The 12,235-nt window shown below is 36.6% G+C and overlaps 1 protein-coding gene across 1 annotated transcript in view; it reads left to right on the top strand.

Moving 5' to 3' along the window:
• Cd2ap (CD2 associated protein) overlaps window positions 1-12,235 on the top strand; it is a 43,385-nt gene that overhangs the window by 27,043 nt on the left and 4,107 nt on the right. The window contains exons 14-17 of the mRNA XM_070023574.1: window positions 6,074-6,186; window positions 7,122-7,223; window positions 8,507-8,679; window positions 11,167-11,230. Of these exons, the coding sequence (XP_069879675.1) occupies window positions 6,074-6,186; window positions 7,122-7,223; window positions 8,507-8,679; window positions 11,167-11,230 (452 nt within the window). The remainder of the gene's footprint in view (window positions 1-6,073; window positions 6,187-7,121; window positions 7,224-8,506; window positions 8,680-11,166; window positions 11,231-12,235) is intronic.

The following is a 12,235-nucleotide window of genomic DNA, read 5'->3' as shown; positions in this document are numbered from 1 at the left end:
GTAGTGTGTGAAGTTTGCAAAACCTGGGTACTATTGGCTCTTTTTGATGGAGTCCCTTGGGGAATTGAAGAAACAGTACTTAAATTCAGAGTATGTATTTGTAGGTCATTTTGTATCATTCTCGAATAATCGCTTTATGTAGTTTGCTTCAGAGTAAGGAACATTTGAAAGTACTTTATGTAAAATGCATCTCACTTTTTTCCTGTACCATTTCTGCACTCACCAACAAGCTGCCCCTTGTAGTCAACATTGCAGTAGTGGAATCTGTTCCTGGTGGTTGGAAAGTTTTACTTTTTTGGGGAGTCTTGTTTTTCTCCTGTATACACAGTGGCTATATATGTTTCATATAAATAAAGAGACTTGGTTGACAGAGTTTGTAAACTCACTGTTGGTTTTTCCTTAAATAAATACAGAAAAAGAGATTCTAAGACTTGTACAAGCCAGAAAATTCACAGCTAACTTCCAGATAACTGTGTCTTATTTCTTGCACTTACTTTGGCTAACTGTGGTAAACCACACTTACATACTGTAAAGCTCAGAATATTTTGAAGATGGAGTTAAGTAAATATTTGGTGAGCATGGTGAGCAACTGCTGTGTCCACAGTAGTATTTTAGACCTAGGTAGTATGTTTTATCTCAATAAAAGGAATAGTTGGCAGGAGCAAAATGTGTATGTCCCAAACATGATTCAGAGGCATCCCTGTGCCCTTTTTTCAGTAAATGATTAGCTTATACCTTGTACCAAATGATTATTCTGTATCAGTAGTACCCTTCACTAGAAATAAGTATTTCAGCGTTTGGCAAAAGGGATAGGTAGATGGGTGGAATTGGAGTTTGAACTCAAGGCCTTGAGCTTGTTAGGCGAGTGCTCTACAGCTTGAGCCATGCCTCTTTCCTATTTGTTTTGGCATGTATGTACATATGGATGTCTTTATTTTTTTCTCATACAGTATGACCAGCCTCAGGCTGAGACACTCATCTCTCCTCTTCCTGAATAGTTGGGACTATATACATGCCATGTTCTTTGAAACAGGGTCTTGCTAACCTTTGCCCAGGCCAGCCTTGGTGGTCATCTATACGCCTGCCCTCCAGAGGCCTGTGATTACAGGTGTGAGCCCGAGCAGCCAGCCCAAATTTCAGACTTTCCCCAGTATTGGCATTAATTCAGTGAGCTGTGTTTGAGATAGGATCCAAGATAAGCATGAGATTTGTTTGTGTCATATACTCTACACCCACAGCTTCAAGAGAATTTCACGTAGTACTTTTCATCTGTTCTTCTTTTGACTGCCTTAACCCCATTACCTGAGGTCAAGGGTCAAGTGTGGAATCAGGCTAGCACTCAAACTATTGGATCATTTTTTTATTTCATATGTGCAGACTAAGAATGTTCTACCTGGGCTGGGAAGGTGGCTCAGTGGTAGAGCGCTTGCCTTGCATACATGAGGCCCTGGGTTCGATTCCTCAGCACCACATAAGCAAAAAGCCGGAAGTGGCGCTGTGGCTCAAGTGGTAGAGTGCTAGCCTTGAGCTGAAGGAGCTGAGGGACAGCGCCCAGGCCCAGAGTTCAGGCCCCACGACCGGACCCCAAAAAAAAAAAAGTTCTACCTGTACTTGTAAAGATATTAATTATTCCTTGTTCATGAGCTATATTTGTCACTAAAAAGTACTTTATGTGTGTCAGGTTTAGGCACAGTTTATCAGTTGCTAAAAAGCATGGTATATGCCTCAGGTTCAGGCATAGTTGATATTTCTGGCTTCTTGAAGTTGCACATTTGTGAAATTAGCCTTTACATTTTAGAAAATAAAAAGTATATGGAAGTCTTTATTCAGTTCCATTATTGGGTGAAGTAATATTGAGCTGATTTACAGTAAAAAGTACACTGACTGCTGTGAAAAATGGAGGTTTAACAAATAGGTTAGTTTCTTCTCCAGATCTCTCTTCTGATAATTTGGTGTATCCCACCTACTAGAAAATGGGGCACTGAAGTTCTGATGATGGTGTCTCTCTTCTACCCCTCCCTCAAGTTAGATCCATCCCATTCTATTAAGTATCTATGAAAGATAGGAATTTGACTTGATGTCTCACGTTTTCTTTTTATCAGCTGTATATACCTATTCATGTATGTGTGTGAGATAATTATATGTATACACACACACAAATTCTGGCTTTTGTACATATGAGCCATCCCTAGAAAATGGTTTCCTGTTTCCGTCCAGAAGGCAGGACATAACTAAGTCCACTAGACATAGTCCCATATGGCCTGTAACACAGTGGTGTACTGAAGAGCTACTAGGAACCATGTTTTAATTTTTTTCTCCTCTTCAAACACTTCATCAAAAATGGCCTGTAGGGAAAATGTCACTGGCATTACAGTTACTTATGAAGTTCACATGGCCCAATTATTTCTAAGTAGTGAAGTTCCTGAGAAGTAAAATTATTTTTGAAATTAATTTGAAAACACTAAACAGAAAATTTAGGATAAACATAGCTATTATATTGCATAAGCTCAACCAGTTAAGGTACTGTTAGAGAGTAGTATGTTATTTCCTTTGATTTGATTGGTATTTTTCTTTTATAAATTCTTCTAAGATTCAAAGCAAACTTTAGGGGGGGAAATGGATTATTTGATCCTAAAACAGTCATACTGAACAAGGAAATTCCAATTTTATTTTAAGGTTGGCCTATTTTTGTTCGAATAGCTTTCTCAGTATTTACTCTGGAATTTATGATGAGCTTTTCCTGATGTTTCCTTTTGAGTAATAGACTTTATTTACTCACTGACTTTGGGCTGGAGCTGGGGCTTGAACTCAGGGACTAGGGACTTTCCCTTAGCCTTTTCACTTTAGGCTAGTGCTCTCTGACTTGAGTCACAGGTCTACTTCTAGCTTTTTTAGTCTCACAGACTTTCCTCCCCAGGCTGGCTTTGAAACACAATCCACAGATTTCAGCTCTCCTGAATAGCTAAGATTCCAGGCTTGAGCCCCTGGTGCCTGGCTTTGAGTCCAAGACATTATAAAAAGTGATCTTGTGTCTGAACTAGGATTCAAAAGTTTTCATAGTAGTTTTCTTAATCGAATTATAGAGTATCATCACATAAGGCATTAATGAATAAATATGCACGAAATATTTTAAGGATGATATTGAGTTAATTTTTTGTAGTGAGATATATTAAAGTACTATTTGGCAATGTATTTCTGTTTTATGATATGTGAGGTAAAAAGTGCTTCTTAATTGTAATTACTGAAGTGTACCAAAGACAAGTAGTTGGCTAAAAGGGGATTTAATTTTAGTAACAGCTATAAGATAATAAAATACTTCTGTAAAAGCCGGAAGTGGCGCTGTGGCTCAAGTGGTAGAGTGCTAGCCTTGAGCTGAAGAGCTGAGGGACAGCGCCCAGGCCCAGAGTTCAGGCCCCACGACCGGACCCCCCCCAAAAAAAAAGAAAAAAGAAAAAAAAAAGAAATAAAATACTGCTGTATAATTTTGGCCTCTTAATGTGCTAAGCTATCCTTTCAGAAATTGTCTTGTTCATTTAGAAATTAATAAAAAGGCTTATTACATTAGCTTAATCTGTATTGAAATACTAATTTTAAAACTTTTTCTCTTGAAAGACAAAGGAGAAAAAAAAAGACAAAGGAGAAAGTCTGAAATCAAATACATACCTTATATATGTTCGGATAACCTGCAATGACTGTCATATGCTATGCTAAACATTGAAATGCTTCTGTTCATTCTACAACTGTTCCTTTTTCCTGCTTTGTAAAATAATTTTTTTGGTTTAGTCTTTTTTCTAGACATTCCTATCCTTGACTTTTCTTTCCAGATTTTGTTTCCTAGCCTGTTTGCCATGTTTCCCTTCTTACGTGTCAGGAAATTATCCTACCCTTCTCCATTTTGGTAAGATAACAATTTATAAAAGAAATCAAAATAGTATATTTAGTAGATAGGTGGTGCACATTTATTTTTTTTCTTTGTAATTTTACTCAAAGTGTACATGTTTGTTTGTCAATTCTAATCCTTTTGGTTTTCCATTTTAAAATAAAATTAAATTCATTTTGGAAAAATGGTCTTGATTTTTAATTTAAAATATTCCTTTAAAAAAGAACTTTAAAGAACGTTGACAACTTAAAAGAAAAAAAATCATCTTATTTTCTTCCCAAATTGGCTGTTTCATTTGGCTGTTAGAAACTTCCACATCTTTCCAGCAACATGCAGCAGTGTAAGTGGCTGGAAGCGTGACACTGCCAGAGTTGAGGGTTAGACCATTGGCGTCACAGTGAATCCAGAGTGCACACTGTGTGTCTAACTCACGTGATAGTTTTAAGTGGAGAGCCTGAGAGAGTCTGAGAATGGTTCAATTGTTTTTTTGTTGTAGACCAAAATAGGATGTATGGAAGGTATTTCACATGAACATGGATCATTTACCCTTTCAGTTTCATTTCTCTTCATTTCTCTCATGTTTTTTGGTTTGTTTCTTTTTCTTCCTGCATGTTGCTTAAATATGCATTTGAAAATAATCTCTGTAGGCCAAATTGATTGTATTTTACTGTTGGAAGTTTTTTTGGTATGTTGTCAATAAGAATCTATTACTATAAAAGGGTATTTTTTTTACCCTTTAAGCTTAATGTGTTGTTCTTTAACCTACCTTTTAAGAATATCAATTATTTTCTTGCTAGCTAATTGAATTTTGTTTTAAAAATAGAATATTTTAAATATCAAACCTTTTCAGTTATATAATGCATTTTTTTACTGTATAATGATTTCGAACTATAGTTTGTTATTATTGACATTTATAAGACAAAAAATATTGAAACAAGCTTATTAGAGTATTCTGATATATTAGTTTGGTGACTTTGTCCCAGATGGAACATAAAAAGTAACCTGTGGAAATAGATAACAATAGTCAACCAGTACTTGCGGTTGTAAAATGCTTATTTCCAAGTAGTAATGCCCCTTTTCTGCTCATACCTGTGTTTTTATCTCTTAGAATTCCATAAAGTCTATAAATTTCTTTGAACATGAAACTTGATGAATAAACTTTGAAGGTGATAATGACAATTGTCGTTTTAAAGAAACAAATATCTGAGTGTTGGTAGTATAGCTGCCTAGGAAACTGATGATGTCCAAAATGAATATGGTGCTAGCAGATTAGATAAGAATACGTGTTACTGCGTAGAACATTGTGGCTGGCTGTGGTTATTTCTAGTTTGGAATCTGGGCTACAGGAAGGTTCTTGTGATCATAGAAAGATTAGCAGATTGCCAAGAGGATTTTTCTATCATACATGAGTACTGGGGCTTCAGAGTTACAGAAACTTCTTAAGTGAGGTTTTCTTGCCTATCTAGAAAAACTCAAGGTAATTACATAGCACTTGTTTTAAAGTGTGAGTTAACTTAGATTTGTCTCTAGAATCCAAATTACTGGGCCAAAGGTCAGTTAGTCCTTGCTGGTGAGGAATCCAGTTCATGAGCTATGCAGCATTTTTCCTGGTGTCTCTTCAATCAGAGACACAGAGAACTCTAAAGACAAGTTTGAGTCCCAACAGTAACACTGGAAGGACATATACATGAAGGTACATCATGCCTTTGCTTTGTATAGCTAGTAGAGATGGAAATAGTGCGGTGCTGGATACAGATGGATCTTGAAAATTCGAATGCTAGTCCACTAGTTGACATTTGAAACACATTTTATATGTAAAATTTGTGATGTGCTGTGATTAATCAGCATTAAATGGACTGTATTAATAAGTAAGACCTTTAAGATTATAGCTTTTTATGCTCCAATTTATGATACAGATTTATCTTTCCCTAAGAGCTTTCTGTTGAGGTCTAAATCTGTATTGGAAACAACCATTGTTGTTAATAAAAATATTACACTGTAAAATATACCAGCTAGAGAGCATGCTTGTGGTTTAAAAAGGGTAAGTGTTTTCCAAATGCAATATGCAAAGCATAGATAAACTTGTGAGCTTTCAAATTAGTCGTGCTCTTTTTAATTTATAGTTTAATAACAAAAAAACCACTGCTTTCTAAGAGGTTATCTCAATAGATAATGTTAATTTGTATTCTCTAGATGTTGTAAATTTTGATGACATACCTTCCTCAGAAAACTTGCTGCATCTCACTGCAAATAGACCGAAGATGCCAGGGAGAAGGCTGCCTGGCCGCTTCAATGGCGGACATTCGGTGAGTCGTACGTCGTACTTATTACAGGAAAATACAGATGCTTTAGGTGACCCAGAGTCCATTTGTAGATGCGAATGAGGAGGGCTTATCACTGTACCAGAGTTTACAAGTCAGGAAGATAACTGTAGGCCAGGAGACATTCTGGCATTTAAGAAAATACAGAAAAAGAGCTAAATTTAATTGTGGAATCAAAAGTAAGGATGAGACATAAATAGAGAAATGTGAGACCCATAATCACAGAGCACAGGGCCAACAGGGAATATGGGACTTGTTTAATCTATCTGTGGTTAGAATTACATACTAGCTGCTCATTTTAAGAAAGACTTTTTTTTTTGGCCAGTCCTGGGGCTTGAACTCAGGGCTTGGGCACCATCCTTAAACCTCTTTTACTCAAGACCTAGCACCCTGCCACTTGAGCCACTACACCACTCCTGGCCTTTTCTGTATATGTGGTATTGAGGACAAACCCAGGGCTTCATGCATGGTAGGCAAGCACTCTACCACTAAGCCAGCCCTTAAGACTTTTTTCTTAGTGGAATATTTGTTGTTTTTGTACTTGTCCTGGTATCTAAGTAGCTCCTTTAAAAAAAAGAAAAGTTATTTGCTGCCTGGAATATAGGCCATACTTTAAGTTGATATATTTACTTAATCACTGTTGTATCTTTAAATAGCCTGGGTAAATGGTTTTTTTAATAATTACTGTAAGGTAGTCTGCTTTTGCACTCAAGATACGTGAAACTATGTAGCATCCAGATAACATCAGTGGCAGAAGTGTATCCAGTGTGAAACTGTATAGCACCCAGCTAACATCAGTGGGATATCAGAAATAGAAATGGCAGATGTGTAAAGTTTATTTTATTACCTAGTTACTACTGTTTTCTTCTTTAATCTGTTCTGTGTCTTGATTTACCCAAAAAAAAAAAAAAAAAAATCAGCCAACTCAAAGCCCAGAAAAAACCTTGAAGTTGCCAAAAGAAGAAGATAGTGCCAATTTTAAACCCTCTGAGTTTAAAAAGGACACAAGCTATTCCACAAAGGTGAGATGCATTGGGGTCTAAGATTTACGTATTTCATAGAGTTCTTTGTGAACATCAGTATTACAGAATTTAAGGTATTCCCTTAAGAAGAATTATTCTCAGAAATAAAGTAATTTCTGCTGAAAACTGATTTGTTAACTGGTCACATGATTCTTCAAGTGTTTTTAATAGAGCCTGCTATTTTAAATGAGTATTCAGTATTTCATATTTTAAGGCATAAATCTATACATTCCTCTTTAAATGTTCTTGCTAAGCATATACTCTGAAATTAGGTCACATAAAATAATTTTCACTTAACCACTTATGAGGGATAAGAAGTCAGGAGGTAATTACTTGTTTTGCATTTTATGTAGCTTGGCTCTTACCTTGCTTAGAACTAAGTATGAACTGGAATGAACCAGAATACATGGATCTCTCTGTTATATGGTTTTACTGTCTTTGTTAAACTCGTATCATTTTTTTATGTTTATATAACTAGCACATCTACTCATGTATATGTGTCTAATTATTCTTTAGTTCCATAGCTTGGTTTAATCTGATTCTGTAAACTGTCAGCAGACTACTGACATTTACTAACATGACAAATTTTAGAAGAATTAGGATATGGACTTAGGATCAATGAGCTTACAAATATTTTTATAATTACTTACATGTGGAGCTCTTTGGACATTCTAAGCCATGTTTTTATTAATAGGAAATCAAGAAAACACCTTAATATTGCTAAGACATTCTTGCTTGTAGATGTTCCACTATGAAATCTGTCCATACGTAAATCTGATGGGTTAAAAAAAATAAAACTATTAGTGTTTTCCATAATAACCACCAGTGATTGCGAGTTTAGTTAGTTGTCTGGTGGTTTTGTCAGGGATGAACTTCAAAATGTCCTTTGAGTTTCCATATTTGCCACTTATCTTCCAAGTGTGGGTTGACTATCCATTATTCAGATACTTAGAGTAGAAAGTGTTTGATATTTCATGGTTTTGTTTGTTAATGTTGGAACATTTATCTGTGTGAGTTGAAGCATCTTGTGAATGAGACTTGAGAAAGCATGAAATTTGTTTCATGTTTACATGAAACAAATGTAGTATGTTTATATGAAACAAAATGTAGTATGCCTACATTTTCACTACAAACCCATACTTGTGGTCCAGTGTAAAATTTTCAGATTAGGAATGGTTAGTCTGTTTAGATTGTTTTATGTCCTTGTTATAAAATTTTTTTGAACTTAAGTATAAAAAATATAAATAAAACTAGGAAAAACAATCCTTTTATTATGCTTCCAGCCATCTCCAACACTTTCAAGTGCATCTAAGGCAACTACAACTGCTTTCCTAACTCCATTAGAAATCAAAGCAAAACTAGAAGCAGACGATGGGAATCAAAATTCCTTGGATGAACTTAGAGCCCAGATTATTGAATTGCTGTGTCTTGTGGAGACACTGAAAAGGGATCATGGGTAAGTAGTCCATGTTTTCTCCTGGGTGTACTACTTTACACAGACTTCTCAACCTTGATCCACAGAAGATCTAGTAGTATGACAAGTCTGTAGAGTCACCAGGGTTTCATTGAAATTGTCAGCTGTAGTTCTTTGGGTTTAAAAAGCAACTTGAATAGAAAAACTTATTCTAGTAGCTCAATTTTTTAGAAAAGACACCTTATATATGTTTATGTTTAGGCCAGAAATACGCATGTGTGCGCGCGTGCGCGCACACACAAACACACACGCATACGTGTTTAGGCTAGAAATATGGTCAGACGCAGTGTTTTAATTATGCTTGAAAAGAACAAGTAAACCATATTGTGTTTTAGATATAGCATGTATCTAAAATGTATCAGAGGACTTCAATCCTTGTTTCTGCTGCTTGTAAGTTAATATTTACAAAATGGATGTGTTGTGATAGGTGCTCTCTAGTGGCCTTCTCAGCTCTGAGTCTATCACTTACCTATGCTGAGTACCAAACCCAGAGCTTTGTTCATGCTAGACAAGTGCTGAACCACTGAGCTAAACTCCCAACTTTGAAAATATTTGAAAATTTTGATTTATATATATATTTTCTAGTCCCAGGGTGTTAGTTTGGTCTCATATTAGCTTAATTTGCTTGTTCATGGCTTGGTTCTCTCCTGTTTGAGCTATGTCTCCAGTTCCACTTTTTGCTAGTTAGTTGGATGAGTCTCCAAGAATGAAATTTTTCCAGACTGGCTTTGAATTGCAATTTTCTTGTTTTGGTCAGTCGTGGGACTTGAACGCTGGGCCTGAGCACTGTCCCTGCGCTCTTCAGCTCAAGGCGAGTGTTCTACCTCTTGAGCCACAGCGCCACTTCCATGAATTGCAGTTTTCTTATAGCTAGAATTATAGGCATGAACCACTGTCACTTGGCATTACACGCCCCCCCTCCCCCTTTTTTTTTGCCTGTCCTGGGGCTTTAACTCCCTGAACCTCTTTATGTTCAATGCTAGTACTGTTCTATTTGAGCCACAGTGCCACCTCTGGCCTTTTCTAAGTAGTTTATTAGAGATAAGAGTATCATGGACTTTGCTGCTGGCTTCAAACAGCCATCCTCAGATCTCAATCTCCTGAGTAGCTAGGATTATAGGCATGAGCCACCAATGCCCATCCTAGAGCTTGAACTTGTCTCTAAGTCTCTTTGTGCTCAAGGTTAGTGCTCTACCCCTTAAGCGATAATGCTATTTCTGTCTTTTTTTGAGTAGTTCATTGGAGAGAAGAGTCTCACAGACTTTCCTGCCTTGTCTGGCTTCAAACCATGATCCTCAGATCTCAGCCTCCTGAGTTGCTAGGATTATAGCTGTGAGCCTCCAGTGCCTGACTTTCCTTTGTTTTTGAAATGAAGAAATGTCTTCAGAAAGATAAAAGCTGTTTGCTTTATAATTACATGGTATTTGAATTTCAAACCTTGTTACATTGTAAGCTTAATCCTGAAAAAGCAGAGGAAACATCAAAGAGAAACTAAGTGACAGAAGCTGAGAGTGTTCACCCCATCATGTCAGCTCCCATCGAAAAGGGTTTCTTGGAACATAGTACAGAGTTCACTTCCAGGGCCATGTTACCTTGAGCCAGTAATGACCATTTTTCTCTCAATTTTCAGTTGGCCTAGGATTCCTTATGAATAACAATATTGAGATTAGCAATGTAAGGTACCAGTAGTTTGTAGAACAATTTTGAATATCTCTTAGATGGAGAAAATAACTTACATAGCTTAAAAATACGCTTTATAACATTCATACAATACAGAATTTCTTGGATAGTTTATTTGGAATTTTAGTTGTTGTGAATTTTAACTCACATTAGTGCTGTGAGTTATTCCTACATAAATACTGAGTACAACATACCAATTCTGATTTTTGGTTTTTGTTATTTTTATCCTTTTGATACCAAGTGTACTAGTTTTAGTGAAGCACTAATTAAACCCACAGATTTGCTTATAGGTGCTCTTAAATGAGCGATGGAGTGAAAACAATTTTTCTGATTTTATAGATACTTTGAAGTGTATGTTATGCATTTCAGAAGTCTTTATTTTCAGCACTTCAAAGTTCCTCTGGAAAAACTGGAGGGAATTTTTTTTTAAAAATCCATTAGAGAAGAGGGTCAGCAGGAAAGTGGGGAGGGCCATACTGGTATATTAGTAATGTGTGCAGTGTAAGTACATGATTTGTGGTGGGTATCTGCAGCCGTGGGAATTAATCTAAAAATGAGGGGTGAGAGCAAATTATATATACATATGTGCATCATGCATACATGTGTATACATGCAGTATTTTACTTAGCGAAAGTTAAAAGTGAGTAGTAATAAGTGCTATAGAACATTTCCAGTGAAAGAGAAGAGCAGATGGCCTTGAGAGAGCATCACTTTGGCAATCCACAGCATGTGTGCTGACTTGGAGTTCTCCTTTAATTTAAGGATTTAATAGTAATGCTTTGTTTTCAGGAAAGAACTGGAAAAACTACGAAAAGAGTTAGAAGAAGAGAAGACAATGAGGAGTAATCTGGAGGTAATTTATCTCTCCCATTATTGAGATTTTATTTATTTATTTATTTATTTATTTTGGGTCCGGTAGTGGGGCCTGAACTCTGGGCCTGGGCGCTGTCCCTCAGCTCTTCAGCTCAAGGCTAGCACTCTACCACTTGAGCCACAGCGCCACTTCTGGCTTTTTTCTTTTTGCTTATGCGGTGCTGAGGAATCAAACTCAGGGCCTCAGGCATGTAAGGCAAACGATCTACCACTGAGCCACCTTCCCAGCCCTATTGAGATTTTATTGTTTTTTTTTTTTTTGTTGTTGTTGTTTTTTTTTGGATCCAGTTGTGGGGCCTGAACTCTGGGCCTGGGCTCTGTCCCTCAGCTCTTCAGCTCAAGGCTAGCGCTCTACCACTTGAGCCACAGCACCACTTCTGGCTTTTTTCTTTTTGCTTATGTGGTACTGAGGAATCGAACCCAGGGCCTCAGGCATATAAGGTAAGCACTCTACCACTGAGCCAACTTCCCAGTCCCCTATTGAGATTTTATACAGCATAAACTGGTCATATTCTTTTTCCTATGTGATTGATTCTACTACAAATTCTACTGTCCTTTCATCAGATGCTCTCTGTTATATGTTGCAGTTTTATGTCTCTTGTTGACTGCTGTGTTCTGTTTATTCATGCATTTTCTCTGCTCACTAAAATTGGTATACACCTTTGGACTAAAGATAATTCTAATACATCTGGTGGATGATTTAAAGGTATTTTCTTTTGATCCAGGCTAAAGACTGAGGCTTGATCCAAACCAATGCTGCTGTAATATTTAACTAGTAATAATATAATTTACTTATATAATAAGTATAGTTATGTATAAAGTAATATTGTCTGGAAAGAACCTGAAAGTAATAAGCCATTCTTGGATGGTTAGAATTCTTTAGGTGATTGAGCATATGACAATTACAGTGGCACAGTCCTCATCATTTAATAGTGAGCTATCGTTAGGCAACGAAAGCATATGTATCCTTCATGTAGAAGGAGAA

Source organism: Dipodomys merriami, unplaced genomic scaffold (assembly GCF_024711535.1).
Source record: "Dipodomys merriami isolate MVZ:Mamm:240054 unplaced genomic scaffold, mDipMer1.0.p SCAF_16, whole genome shotgun sequence".
NCBI lineage: Eukaryota > Metazoa > Chordata > Mammalia > Rodentia > Heteromyidae > Dipodomys > Dipodomys merriami.
Note: the sequence above shows the minus strand (reverse complement) of the source record. Positions and strands in the feature narration are given on the sequence as shown.